At 40.6% G+C, this 15,900-nt stretch overlaps 1 protein-coding gene across 2 annotated transcripts in view; it reads right to left on the bottom strand.

The window, feature by feature from the left end:
- PHTF2 (putative homeodomain transcription factor 2) overlaps positions 1 to 15,900 on the bottom strand; it is a 205,396-nt gene that overhangs the window by 81,809 nt on the left and 107,687 nt on the right. For both annotated transcript variants that reach the window (XM_073551406.1, XM_073551407.1), the window contains exon 3: positions 13,632 to 13,688. In XM_073551406.1, the coding sequence (XP_073407507.1) occupies positions 13,632 to 13,688 (57 nt within the window). The remainder of the gene's footprint in view (positions 1 to 13,631; positions 13,689 to 15,900) is intronic.

Raw genomic sequence — 15,900 nt, 5'->3', positions numbered from 1 at the left:
TCCGATTTGTCATTTAATTTCTCTCTCCTCTGATCATATCCCCCCCCCCTTTCCCACAGTACCTCCCAGTGTCCCTGGGCCCTCCTGTTTCACCCCACGGCCACAGTGTTCTTCTGGGGAAAAAAAATAGAGGGCGCAAGCGCAGTGCGCCCGCCGAGATCTGCCAGCCGGCACCTGGCAACAATAGATTTTTCCTATTGGTTCATTTTGGTCACTGTGATAGACCCTATCACAGTGATCAAAATACAAAAAAAATAGTAAATCAACCCCCCCCCCCCTTTATCACCCCCTTAGTTGGAAAAAATAATAAAATAAAAAAATTATACATACGTGGACAAAATTTTTGGTACCCCTCGTTTAATGACAGAAAAACCCACAATGGGCACAGAAATAACTTGAATCTGACAAAAGTAATAAATCAAAAATCTCTGAAAATGAACAAATGAAAGCCAGACATTGCTTTTCAACTATGCTTCCACAATATTTTTTAAAAATAAAACGCATGAAATAGGCCTGGACAGAAATGATGGTACCCTTAACTTAATATTTTGTTGCACAACCTTTGGAGGCAATCACTGCAATCAAACGATTCCTGTAACTGTCAATGAGACTTCTGCACCTCTCGACAGGTATTTTGGCCCACTCCTCAAGAGCAAACTGCTCCAGTTGTCTTGTGTTTGAAGGTTGCCTTTTCGGCATGTTTCAGCTATTTTCAAAGATGCTCAATAGGATTTAGGTCAGGGCTCATAGAAGGCCACTTCAGAATAGTCCAGTGTTTTCCTCTTAGTCATTCTTTGGTGTTTTTAGCTGTATGTTTTGGGCCATTATCCTGTTGCAAGACCCATGACCTGCGACTGAGACCAAGCTTTCTGACACTGGGCAGCACATTTCTCTCTTGAATCCCTTGACAGTCTTGAGATTTGATTATACCCTGCACAGATTCTAGACAGACGGTGCCAGATGCAGCAAAGCAGCCACAGAACATAACAGAGCCTCCACCATGTTTCACAGTAGGGACAGTGTTCTTTTCTTGATATGCTTCATTTTTCCATCTGTGAACATAGAGCTGATGTGTCTTGCCAAAAAGTTCCATTTTTGTCTCAGCTGTCCAGAGGACATTCTCCCAAAAGCTTTGTGGCTTGTCAAAATGTAGCTTAGCAAATATAAGTCTGGCTTTTTTATGATTTTTTTTTCAACAATAGTGTCCTCCATTGTCGTCTCCCATGAAGTCCACTTTGACTCATACAACGACGGATGGGGCAATCTGACACTGATGTTCCTTGAGCTTGAAGTTCACCTTTAATCTGTTTAGAAGTTTTTCTGGGCTCTTTTGTTACCATCCGTCTCTTGGATTTGTCATCAATTTTCCTCCTGCAGCCACGTCCAGGGAGGTTGGCCACAGTCCCATGGGGCTTAAATTTCTGAATATGTGCAAATGTATTCACAGGAACATCAAGCTACTTGGAGATGGTCTTATAACTTGTACCTTTAACATGTTTGTGTATAATTTTCTTTCTAATCTCCTGAGACAACTCTTTCCTTTGCTTCCTCTGGTCCATGTTGAGTGTGATACACACCATGTCACCAAACAGCACTGTGAGTATCTGTAGCCCTCTATACAGGCCCACTCACTGATTCCAAGATTGTAGACACCTGTGATGCTAATTAGTGGACACACCTTGATTTAAAATGTCCCTTTTGTCACATTTTCAGGGGTACCATCATTTCTGTCCAGGCCTATTTCATTGGTTTTATTAATTTTTTTTTTTTTTTTAATTCTGTGGAAGCATGGTTGAAAAGCAATGTCTGACTTTTCATAGTTTTTTTTATTTATTATTACTTTTGTCAGATTCAAGTTATTTCTGTGACCATTGTGGGTTTTTCTGTCATTAAACGAAGGGTACCAACAATTTTGACCACGTGTGTATTTATTTCTATTTTCCCATTAGGGTTAGGGTTGGGGCTAAATTTGGGATTAGGGTTAGCGTTGGGATTAGGGTTAGGATTGTGGTTAGGGTTGGGATTGGGGTTAGGGGTGTGTTGTGGTTAGGGTTGAAGTTAGAATTGGGGGTTTCCACTGTTTAGGCACATCAGTGGCTCTCCAAATGCGACATGGTGTCTGATCTCAATTCCAGCCAATTCTGTGTTGAAAAAGTCAAACGGTGCTCCTTCCCTTCCGAGCTCTGCCGTGCGCCCAAACAGTGGTTTACCCTCACATAAAGGGTATTGGCATATTCAGGAGAAATTTCACAACAAAGATGGCGGTTCACTTTCTCTTTTCAAACTTGTGAAAATAATTAAAAAAAAAAAATGGTTTTGATGTAAAATGTTTGTGAAAAAAAGTTAAACGTTCATTTTTTCCTTCCACATTGCTTCAGTTCATGTGAATCACATAAAGGATTAATTAACTTCTTGAATGTGGTTTTGAGCACCTTGAGGGGTGCAGTTTTTAGAATGGCGTCACTTTTGGGTGTTTTCTGTCATGTACACGTGATGTGGTCCCTAAAATAAAAATGAGAAGTCGCTGGTCAAATTTAACCCTTATAACTTCCTAACAAAAAAAAAAATAATTTGTTTCCAAATTTGTGCTAGTGTGAAGTAGACATGTGGGAAATGTTATTTATTAACTATTTTGTGTGTCATCTCTCGGATTTAAGGGCATAAAAATGAAAAGTTTGAAAATTGCAAAATTTCAAACATTTTCGCCATATTCCCATTTTTTTTTTTCATAAACGCAAGTCATATCGAAGAAATTTTACCACTAACATGAAGTACAATATGTCATGAAAAAAAATCTCAATCAGCGGGATTCGGTAAAGCGTTCCAGAGTTATAACCTCATAAAATGACAGTTGTCAGAATTGGCCTGGTCATTAAGTAGCAAATTGGCTCTGTCACTAAGGGGTTAAATCAAGAGCGTGGCGGCTGCGTGGGTTCAGTCACTATGTATAGAGAGCAGTGACTCACAGCTGGCCCTAATGCTGATATGCAGTCAGTCAGTGCTTGGGGTTGCGGTGACAGATGCCACTCTTTATACACCGAATGGTGACTGAACTCGCGCTGGCCCCACCCCTGTGACTGAATACTAAACACTATCAGAAGGCATAAAGTTAGAGCTCTTCTGCCGGGAGGAAATTAAGTGTGGGCACCGAGCAGGTTCAGACTAACCCCATATCTGCAGCTTAGTAAGTGACAGATTCTCTTTAAAATCTCATTGTAACCAGTAACCTAGGAAAAATACATGTACTAATCGCAGGCTCTAAGCTTTAGATCCTGCTTGTGCTGCTCAGAAGATGACCGGATCACTGGCTCCAACCAGCCTCAGTCCCCCTATGCTTCTACCAAGGTGCAGAGTCAAAGCTGCCTCTGCTAGCAGCCTAGGGGAGAGCTCAATTTGAATCAGCAGTGCTACCATACCGCTGGTCTTATCTGTCAATCTTCAGGAGCACACCATGCCCTGGTATCCAAGGTCCTGAGAAGCACAAGACCAATGAGATGCAAATACTGAAAACACAAAACACCCCTTTAAGTAATATGGCTCTCCTAGCTCAATGGTAAACCGGGAGCCAGCTAGTGAGCTACATGAAAAGGACCAAAGGGTGACTGTTTAATCAGATGATGCCCATTTAGAGTACCTAGCAGATTTCCACTGGACCCAAACATCAGAGAGTTACGACACCTCGGTCCTTCTACCCTATAGTTCTGCCATTCTGTAGCTCAGGCATTACATTCCAAGAGCCAGAAATTACAATGATGAACTCTGCAACGTGCCTCCCGAAGTGTGGAGTATCGCACTGCACAAAAGTGAGGGCCAATAAAGCAGAAAAGTGTTTCAAATGGAATTTGGCCAAAATGTTTTTATTCATTTCTACTTTTTCATCTTTAGTCATAAACAACTATTAAAAAAACACAAGGAAACCACAGTGTATGCAAATACACTAAATGCATCTAGAGTTTCTATTAGCAGAAAACTGTCATGAATAGTACATTACATTTATATACCCCGGCAGCTAAAATACAAACTTTTAACATTTTTATACTTTTGCAAATTCATTCATAAACTTCTATAACCTCAAACTGCACTAAACCGATGACATACAATACTTCATAGTCAGCATACACAGATCGGAACATTTGTAATATTTCCCCTAGGACTGTGACCAAGGTTGAGGTTATATGTAAATTTGACATAGTGCATAAACTCTTTAACAGAATAAATAGGAAACTATTAAATTTTATTAGTGGAAATTAACATTATACGCATTGCTGACATTTACATGTGTAGTGTATATACCTGGGTGAGAATAGATTTACATATAATAGCTATCAGAAAAGTCTCTATAAACGTCATGCATTGTGGAGGAAAAGCCATGCTGCGTACAACACATCTATTGGCTTGTGGACACTCGCTTGTAATGTACATGGTAACTACAGTTAGTAGGTCTCATACGTAACCAAGACAGACCTAGATCAGAGGTACCCTATGTGGAAGCCAAGAACCAGAATGGGAGGCCAGTACAATGGATTGGCCATGAAAGCAGTCCAGTACTCAAGGCAGTGCTGCTAATGAAGAATTGGGACTCCCAGAATCAGATATTCTGATCAGTGGTGTCCTCAATATCTGGAGTCCAGGTTTAATGGGGTTGTCCATGGAAAACAATTTAGGACTCATCGATAAGATAGGTGATTTCTTATTGATTGATGGATGTCCCACCAGTAGAATCCACACTGGCTGGCAGATCAGGGAACCTTTATCCCGTTAGAATGGACCAGCAGTGCAAGCTCAGCCACCTCTCTAAGTGCTTATTCTGCCAGTCCTACAGAAAAAGAATGGTGCATCAGTTAGGCATCCAACCTACAGCTCCATTTTGGAATGGGGACAAAAAAATCTGTCGGGGGATCAAAATTTCCCGTTCTGCCACTCAGCGCAGGTTTCAGCAGTAAGACACCCAACAATCAGTAAGTTACCATCTAACAACCCCTTTAAACATAGGTTGGTGACCTCTAACCTAGACATTTCACAGTTGCTTTAAATAAGAAGTCTGGCAATATTCTGCTTGATTACTAAATGTTACTGTAGTATAACATGCAATTATCCAAACACAGTGAGAATTTTTAAAGGGAACCAGTCGGGAGATCTATGCTGTCTGTACCGGGGTGGCATGAAACAGTGACAGACTCCTTTATTTTTATTTTTTTACAAACAGCTGCTTGATTGACAGGTCTTACACAAAGCGGGAGATCCTGACAGGTATCCTTTAAATTCATTCCCACAGGTTTCCACACATTATCAGAGAACAAACTGCAGAAAGTGTTAGAATCACAGAAATACAATATCACGATAGCAGTTATCATGGCATCTGGGTAGTTCTGTAACAGTGATATGGTACCAAATCATTTCCAGTTAGACACCACAAAATACACACTATGCAGGTCTGTACTACTTACCAATCTAATGAACTGTATACAATCACAAAAAATACCATAAAAAAATGAATCATCTTGGTTACACGGTTCATGGTAAAGGCTGTGACTACTATACATGGCTAAACATGACCATGTCACCTAAGAACAGACGGCAACTCATAGCCAGCAAATTGTCATGTTCTGACACTGCATGGTTTGTGCTGATAAATTATATTATATAACTGAGCAAACATAAAAGTCAAAAACCACAGGTACTGCTGTGTGAACACTAAAACTAGCTATAGAGAGAACCTTCCTTCAGTCTGAGCAGGTTAAATTGGCCACTCAGCTCTACAGCCACAATATTGGATCTAGAGCTGAAAAAGACGCAATTTTTATTTTTTTATTTCTCCTCTGCTGGAGAAATATTACTTAGGAATGTTGAGGTTATAATTTATGCTACAATTCAACTGGGTGATACTAGAGATTTGTCTTTGGGGATGTGTACTTCTCCTGCATGAGGTGGACCAATCAAAAGCAGGCAGTATTATGCAGGGGAGAAAAGAACCCGACCTCCTCTCCTCACTGATCACACAGCTCTGCAGCCATTACATTCCTCACACTGGTAATGCCCCTTTTCACTTAAACTCTGGAGGCGGAATCTCATGGAGATCAGTGTCCGTCCTGTAGTAGCTAGTTTCATATTAAAAAAAAAAAAAAAAAAAAAAATTCTCTGGAATAAAACATTGGATTGCAGACATTAAGAGATAGTCAACTGTGAATGACCTACATATCCATGTAGACTATATATATTTTATTTTTTGAGTGTACATGATTTGGATTGAAAATAGTTTATTTTATTTTTTTTGAAACATCATTTTTATTGATTCTGTAATGAAGTTGCATATTACAAGTTATAAACGTTGCATTGAATTGTTACAAAGAATATATTTAAGCATGCTTATCATCTAAGCCTGAATAGAAGCAAAAATAAACTTAATATAAAATCATCAAACCCCCTTACCTCCATATTTTCATAGATTACATTGACTGAAATCAGACACCTTATCTCCACCTTATCCTCCATACAGCTCATATAACACATTTCAGTTTACCCAGATTACCACTGAAATCCTCTAATAGATACCAATCCAAATCCACAAAGGCGCTCATTAAGTCTTGAATTTCTCTGGTGGTCAGTGACGTTTCTATAAACACTCTCCATTTTTAAAAAAAAAAAATTTCGTCATTTTATCTTTATTTCTTTCTGTTTCTCTTTTTTCCAAACATAAGACCGATGTTAAACCTTCCTAGATCTCTTTTATCCCTGGGAGTGTTTTAGCTAGCCAGTGTTGCAGAATTAGACATTTTGTCACCACTGCATGGTGTGAAACAAGTCATGTAGCCGTCCCCCTCTTGTTTTACCCGTCGTAAAGTGAAACAGCCAACACAGTGGATCTACTTCTACCCATATCCCACATATCTTCAGATACATATCCTGGACTTTTAACCAGAGTTCTTGTGTCCTGGGACATGACCACAATCCATGTTCTGTGTCTGTTTTGGGCATTGTACATTTTGGGCAACTTGTCTGCCTATCAGGATTCTGCGGAGTCGGAGGTATATTGAAGCCACATATTGTTTTATGCATTATTCTGAACTATCTCTCCATTATTCATTGATGATAGGCTTTCCTACCAGTTCCCAGCCCCGCAGCATCTTATGCTCAAGTTCTTCATCATGTACAGTGCCTTGCGAAAGTATTCGGCCCCCTGGAACTTTTCAACCTTTTCCCACATATCATGCTTCAAACATAAAGACACCAAATGTAAATTTTTGGTGAAGAATCAACAACAAGTGAGACACAATTGTGAAGCTGAACGAAATTTATTGGTTATTTTAAATTTTTGTGGAAATTCAAAAACTGAAAAGTGGGGCGTGCAATATTATTCTGGCCCTTTAACTTAATACTTTGTTGCGCCACCTTTTGCTGCAATTACAGCTGCAAGTCGCTTGGGGTATGTCTCTATCAGTTTTGTACATCGAGAGACTGAAATGCTTGCCCATTCTTCCTTGGCAAACAGCTCGAGCTCAGTGAGGTTTGATGGAGATCATTTGTGAACAGCAGTTTTCAGCTCTTTCCACAGATTCGCGATTGGATTCAGGTCTGGACTTTTGACTTGACCATTCTAACACCAGGATACGTTTATTTGTGAACCATTCCACTGTAGATTTTGCTTTATGTTTGGGATCATTGTCTTGTTGGAAGACAAATCTCTGTCCCAATCTCAGATCTTTTGCAGACTCCAACAGGTATTCTTCAAGAATGGTCCTGTATTTGGTTCCATCCATCTTCCCATCAATTTTAACCATCTTCCCCGTCCCTGCTGAAGAAAAGCAGGCCCAAACCATGATGCTGCCACCACCATGTTTGACAGTGGGGATGGTGGGTTCAGGGTGATGAGCTGTGTTGCCTTTACGCCAAAAATATTGTTTGGCATTGTTGACAAAAAGTTCGATTTTGGTTTCATCTGAACAGAGCACCTTCTTCCACATGTTTGGTGTGTCTCCCAGGTGGCTTGTTGCAAACTTTAAACAACATTTTTTATGGATATCTTTGAGAAATGGCTTTCTTCTTGCCACTCTTCCTTAAAAGTCCAGATTTGTGCAGTGTACGACTGATTGTTGTCCTATGGACAGACTGTCCCACCTCATCTGTAGATCTCTGCAGTTCATCCAGAGTGATCATGGGCCTCTTGGCTGCATCTCTGATAAGTTTTCTCCTTGTTTGAGATGAAAGTTTAGAGGGACGGCCGGGTCTCGGTAGATTTGCAGCGGTACGATACTCCTTCCATTTCAATATGATCGCTTGCACAGTGCTCCTTGGGATGTTTAAAGTTTTGGAAATCATTTTGTATCCAAATCCGGCTTTAAATTTCTCCACAACAGTATCACGGACCTGCCTGTTGTGTTGCTTGGTCTTCATGATGCTCTCTGTGCTTCAAACAGAACCCTGAGACTATCACAGAGCAGGTGCATTTATACGGAGACTTGGTTACACATAGGTGGATTATATTTATCATCATTAGTCATTTAGGACAACATTGGATCATTGATGATTCAGAGATCCACAATGAATTTCTGGAGTGAGTTTGCTGCACTGAAAGTTAAAGGGGCCGAATAATATTGCACACCCCACTTTTCAGTTTTTGAAATTCCACAAAAATTTAAAATAATCAATAAATTTCGTTCTACTTCACAATTGTGTCCCACTTGTGATTCTTCACCAAAAATTTACATTTGGTATCTTTATGTTTGAAGCATGATATGTGGGAAAAGGTTGAAAAGTTCCAGGGGCTGAATATTTTCACAAGGCACTGTATATGTTTTTCCAATTTGTGAAATATTTTGCCCTTCCCTGAAGGGTGTAATATGTCCCTCAGCATCCCATATATTGAGGTGATAGATATTTCTCTAATGTCTTTGGTAACCAAGTCCTCCCATATTTCTGAATCGATTTCCTTCCTCACATCCTAAAGGAAGTCTAATACATAATGCTTTAATTGACTATATAACATCAAATGAAATCTCGGCAGCTCAAATTTGTCTATCACCTCCAATCCCGTCAACCAGCGGCCTTCTTGTAGATGTAAGTCCCCCAACGTCTGTATACCTTTCCCCAACCACTCTGTGTATAACTTATTTTCTCTTCCTAATATAAAGGCAGGAAATGTCCAAGGATTCAGGTGTTTCGACACTCTCCACAACATTTTTAGTTTTTTTCTTAAGGCCCCATCACACATAGCGACTCACCAGCGATCCCGACAACGATACCAGCGTGTCAGGATGGTTGGTGAGTCACTACATGATCGCTGGCGAGCTGTAAAACAGACAGCTTCACCAGCGATCAGCACAGCGACGCCGAGCGCGCAGCGTCGCTGTGTACTTTAGTTACCAGCGCGCTGATGCTGGGAGCTGGTACTAAGGTACACATCGGGTTTCTAAGGGGCGTGCGTCGCTAGCGAGATCGCTATGTGTGACGGGGCCCTTACTGCCTTCCATGCGGCAATGGTATCTTTACATATTACCGAATATTTAATGTTTGGCGGTATGTGTGACAGCGGCGTAAGTAGCAGCGCCGTCAGGTCCCACTAACCACAAAATTCCGTTTCCAATTTGTAGTCAGTATATCGCCCCGTTTTTTTTAATACAGTCTATTACATTCCTCATTAAACACGATAACTTATATCCCCTAATATTTGGCAATCCCACTCCCTCTCCCTCCTTTGTGTGCATTAGAGCTCTTATAGCCAATCTCGCTCTTTTACCCCTCCAGATGAATTTAGAAAAGGCCCTGTTTAATCTGAGAGCATCTGCGTGATGAATTAACATTGGGATAGTTTGCATTGGGTACAGTATTCTCGCAAAGCTTGTCATCTTGATTAGGTGGCAGCGACCCAGCAGCGAGAGGGGTAGAGTTCCCCACCTCTCCAACTCCTTCTCTATTTTGTCTATAATAGGCTTACAATTGAGATCATAAATTTGTTTCGGCGTTCTCCCCAAATAAATTCCCAAGTACTTTATAGATGTGGTCGCTTTCGGGATACCCATTATATTACTCTCCTGGCCACGTTTTACCTCACTCCTCATGAACAGAATCTCACATTTAGACTTATTTAAACGAAAGCCTGAGAATTTTCCAAACTTTTCAATTTCAAGCAGCAACATAGGGAGATCTTCCTCTGGGTTGTTCATGAACAGAATTATGTCATCTGCAAATAGGGCATTTTTGACTGTCTCATTTCCCACCTTTATCCCTTTGTAGGCACTGCAATCACTTAAATATCTCGACATAGGTTCTATCGCCAAATTAAACAGTAAGGGGGACAGCGGGCACCCCTGCCTCATTCCCTTTTTCAGCTCGAAGGCATCTGAGAGAAACCCCGGCGTGTATACCCTTGCTTTGGGATTCTGATATAGTACCGTCTAAATGGACCTACCAGATTTATTTTATCCAACACTTGACCCAGCCATGGCCACCTCACATTATCGAACGCTTTTTCTGCGTCCAGTGTGAATATAGCTGGATCCTCTCCCTTATCCAAATGCTTCCCTCTAATCTTGCCTAGCAATAACATGGCTTTCCTTATATTAGTAACGGCTGATCTTCCCTTCACAAAACCTGTTTGTTGCTTTGATATCAATCTAGGCAGTATCCTAGCCAGCCTGTCTGCCATTATTTTTGACTTTGAGAGAAGTTTAACATCTTGATTTATTAATGATATCGGTCTATATCCCGAAGGGTCTTCCAAATCCATCCCTCCCTTCGGGAGAAGCTTTATGTAGGCCGTATTCATCCCTTCGGAGATAGCTTCCCCTTGCAAAATGTGATTATATAAATCTTTAAGCGTGGGAACTATTTTCTCACTCAACGCCTTATAAAATGAACCATTAAATCCATCGGCCCCTGGAGCCTTATTGGCCCCCAGCCCTTTTATTGCCATACTAATTTCTTCCTCCGTGATGCAACCATTTAAACCCTGTAATTCTTCCTCTGTCAGTTTAGGGATATCAACTCTACCCAGCCATGTCTCCCCCGCTACATCTTGATGATCCTCATCCTTGTATAACCTAGCATAGAATTTGCCCAGCACTCTGTTTATATCTTTGGGATTAGTCAGTCGTTGTCCTTTATCTCTAATTGCCATTATAGATGTACACACATATCTTCCCCTAGCCAAATTAGCACAGTATTCTCCCTGCTTTGTCACCATACCCATTTAATTCTACCTCCCAGTGTTTTCTATATAATTGCTCTCTTTTTACTGCCAATTCTTCAAAAAAAAATTTGGCCCGCATCCAATTATCTTTATCCTCATCCAGTAGTGAGTTCTTATATCTTGTATAGGTGCTCCTAACTTCGCTGCTTGCTGCTAAGTACTGCTCTTTTATTCGTTTTTTTATTCTCTGCGTGTAAGCCATGATATTTCCCCTTATCACCACCTTCGTTGTTTCCCAATATAGTCTAGGGTTAGACTTGTGCTCCTCATTATACATTGCAAACTCTGTCCACCATTCCCCCATCCGTTTCACAAAATCTTGCTCTTTTGTCATGTTTCCCTTTCTGATGTGCGTCAGCTAAGTCTAGAGCTATAGGACTATGATCAGATATCACCATGTCCTCAATACTGACATCACACATTTTGTGTAGTATCTTGTCTGACACAAAGAACATGTCTATTCTCGACCATGTCCTGTGTGCATGAGAGTAATGTGAAAATTCCCGATCCGTAGGGTGTGACGTTCTCCACGCATCTTTCAGCTGCCAATTCGATATCATATCTTCCAAATAACCTTTTTTCCCTCTATATTTCTTCCCTTCTCCTGGATTTAATCTTATTAAGCTCCCTTTCCTGTCCTCTTCCTCCTTAGGCCTCTTTCACACTTCAGTTTTTTGCATCAGTTATAATCCGCCAAAAAGGCGGACAAGCGGATCCGTTCTAAACTGATGCGAACGGATGGCACAGGATCCGTTTTCAGAGGCCGGGAAGAGGAAAGAGAAAGAGAAAGAGAAAGAGGGAGAGGGAGAGGGAGAGGGAGAGGGAGAGGGAGAATTTTTTTATTTTTGTCCGGCACCCAGAAAGAATTTCGGGTTAAATGAGTGTCTGGAGGATCCGCCAGAGAAAAAAACGTTACAAGCTCCGTTCTGAAATCTTTGAGGATGGTGACGGACAGCAACTTTTGGCGGATCCTCACAAAAAACGGATGCAACGGACAGCAATCCGTCACAATCCGCCATTAATGCAAGTCAATGGGAAAAAACGGATCCTCAAAAAAAAATTGAGGATCCGTTTTTTTTTCAAAACCTGGCGGATTGTGACTGTAAAAAACGGAAGTGTGAAAGAGGCCTTAAGCACCTCATTACAATCTCCTCCTATGATTATGTTGTTACCACTATCAGCCAGTATTTTGTTCTGTAAGGACAGAAAAAATTTAGTTTGATTTATGTTCGGGGTATATATATTGTACAGGGCAATACTTCCATTATTTATCTCTAATTTCAAACGGATGACCCTACCCTCCTGGTCCATTTCTATGGATGAAACTCTGTGCCAATGCTTTATGTGTAAGTATTAGGACTCCTGCTTTTCTGTCTACGGAGCTAGAGCCATAAACTTCTCCCACCCATAATTTCTTCATTCTAAAAAAGTCTTCTTTACCCAAGTGTGTCTCTTGGAGCAAGGCTATATCTGCTCTCAATCTTTTCAGGTGACGAAGTATCATCATCCTTTTATGTGGTGAGCGCAACCCTTTTATATTCCATGTTATTAATCTAACCATTTTTAGTTGCAAAATGGTTTCTTCTGCGAGGACGTGTGAAGCTTCTCCCTCTCAGGTATGGACTGCCAGTCAATGTCATCTCAGTCAGTAATAAATTAATTAGTACAATAGCAGTGGACTCATGAACTTTAACTTCCCTCCCTCTCTTTCCCCCCCTTCTCATCTCACCCTCTCTCCATATAACATCCTCTTTGTTGACTCCTCTTTTTTCCGCCATTATCCAAACCCAAAGAGAAATAATTTCCCGCCCGCCTATTATCCCATATTTATCATGTTGTACCTATTTTATATCCATTCTCTATCTGAGCCCTGACCCTCATGTAACCTTGAAACTCTGAAATCTTAGATCAACATCAATTTCCCTGAATTTATCATATCAATTTCCTAACATCTTAATACTCACAACCATATTATCTTAAAGTCCTTCTCCATCTCTCCTTTTTGATGTCAGAGAGGTATAAAAATACTTTACTCCCACCCCCTTCATCCCCCCAAGCAATATCTCCCAATGTGAACCTAGCATTTGTATGATACTTTCCCCCTGGAAATACTCCCATCAACATTCAATGAAAATAGTTTTATATTTAGTGTCACATTATTTTCATTATATGATTTATTTATTTATTTATTTTTTAAAGACTGCCTCATATTGATGAAATCCCTTGCATTTTATCTTTCTCGATCGCTTACTTGTATTGTAAAAAACAAAATTAAAAAATAGGGCACAAATGTTTATGAATATTTCGATTATAAGGTAGAGTGGGCCTTATTTGACATGTAGAGTAAAAAAAAACCCTATTAAACCCCCATCAGGTGTTCAAAGATTTTTCTTTTATTATATTAAAAGATATCCGTGAACGTTGAAATAAGAGCCAGCAAAATTACCTTGATTTCCCTTTGTTCCACAGATTTTTCCCATATTTGCTGGTCGTAGGCTCCAATCTACAAAAAAACAAAAATAAAACAAACATTAGAAAGTAAAAGAATAACTGTACTTTTACAGACTTTGCATAAATCAAAAGTACAAGCAAATATTACAAAATTTGTATTACCGTATGTCTTATCAAATAAATATACTTCTTTCTCCAGTTAACAGCCACTTCTACTTATCCTCCTACCTCATGAACTCACCATCCACTCTATGGAGAAAAAAAAAAAATCTCCAACTTGCTAAAGATTGTGTGCCAGCACAGTGAGGTGTCAGGTGCAACTGTTATGTGAGGAAGGTGAAAGAGGAGTGAGCAGCATAGTAATAACATAGTAACATAGTTAGTAAGGCCAAAAAAAGAAAGTCCATCCAGTTCAGCCTATAAAATTCTGTCAGAATAAATCCCCAGATCTACATCCTTCTAAAGAACCTAACAATAACTGTAAGATACAATATTGTTACGCTCCAGGAAGACATCCAGGCCTCTCTTGAACCCTTCGACTGAGTTCGCCATCACCACCTCCTCAGGCAGGGAATTCCAGATTCTCACTGCCCTAACAGTAAAGGAATCCTCTTCTATGTTGGTGGAAAAACCTTTTCTCCTCCAGACGCAGAGAATGCCCCCTTGTGACCGTCACCTTCCTTGGTATAAACAGATCCTCGGAGAGATATTTGTATTGTCCCCTTATATACTTATACATGATTATTAGATCGTCCCTCAGTAGTCTTTTTTCTAGACTAAATAATCCTAATTTTGCTAATCTCTCTGGGTACTGTAGTTCCCCCATCCCCTTTATTAATTTTGTTGCCCTCCTTTGTACCCACTCTAGTTCCATTATATCCTTCCTGAGAACCGGTGCCCAAAACTGTACACAGTACTCCATGTGCGGTCTAACCAGAGATTTGTACAGAGGCAGTATAATGCTCTCATCATGTGTATCCAGACCTCTTTTAATGCACCCCATGATCCTGTTTACCTTGGCAGCCGCTGCCTGGCACTGGCTGCTCTAGGTAAGTTTATCATTAACTAGGATCCCCAAGTCCTTCTCCATGTCAGATTTACCCAGTGGTTTACCGTTCAGTGTGTAATGGTGATATTGATTCCTTCTTCCAATGTGTATAACCTTACATTTATCATTGTTAAACTGCATCTGCCACCTTTCGGCCCAAGTTCCCAAATCAAGCAAAGCGAGACACAGACACAGAGTGTACAGATATTTTTAACAAGAGATGGAGTCACAGATCACGACTGCTGCATAATTTCCTCCCCGAATTTGCAGCTTCGGTTGGTGTGCTGCTAACTATTGAATAAAGAGCGGGAATCTGGGTACTGAGATATGTATGGGACAGATTATAGCAGCTAGTCTTCTCCCAACAGCTCATTGTCAATTGCACATTAAATAGAGATAGTCAGTTCAGCATGATTGTTCAAATCAAGTGCAGGCGCTCGGTATACAGCCAAAAATTTAAATGCACCTTGCCACCTACCTTTATTCCATCCATCTCTGCCCACTTCTGGCTCTATCAAGTCAGAGCAGTCAAAGAAGAGAGGGAAAGGAGATCGAGAGACGGAAAACAGATGTGAAGGTGCACTAAAATATTTAGCCACGCAAAGGCTGCACCAAGCACCTGTAATTAGTTGACAATAACTTTGTGGTGACAGACTCCCTTTAAGGCCGGGATCACAGATGCAAGAAACTCGGACGAGTCTTGCATCTTAATACCCGACACTGCCGCCGGCACTCAGGAGCGGAGTGTGCGGCTCCATGTATTTCTATACATCCCCGCATGCTCCGCTCCCGGGTGCCGGCGGCAGTGCCGGGTATTAAGATGCAAGACTTGTCCGAGTTTCTCGCATGTGTGATCCTGGCCTAAGACAGAGAGTCTGCAGAGGGGAAATGCTATCATTCCTCATGTACACACAATAGTTTATTTTGAATAGTCACTTGGAAGCCTAGTTCTGCTTTTTTTACATGGGGGGTACAAATCATTGACAACAATAAAGAGGCTGTCTGTGCAAATAAAACTTTGGACAGGGTATGTAAAATAATAAACTTGAACCAAACTCTCCTACTGGCACCCACCTACAGTGGGGAAAAAAAGTATTTAGTCAGTCAGCAATAGTGCAAGTTCCACCACTTAAAAAGATGAGAGGCGTCTGTAATTTACATCATAGGTAGACCTCAACTATGGGAGACAAACGGAGAAAAAAAAATCCAGAAAATC

Source organism: Dendrobates tinctorius, unplaced genomic scaffold, assembly GCF_039654945.1.
Source record: "Dendrobates tinctorius isolate UK_male_01 unplaced genomic scaffold, ASM3965494v1 ptg000176l, whole genome shotgun sequence".
In the NCBI taxonomy this organism is placed as follows: domain Eukaryota; kingdom Metazoa; phylum Chordata; class Amphibia; order Anura; family Dendrobatidae; genus Dendrobates; species Dendrobates tinctorius.
Note: the sequence above shows the minus strand (reverse complement) of the source record. Positions and strands in the feature narration are given on the sequence as shown.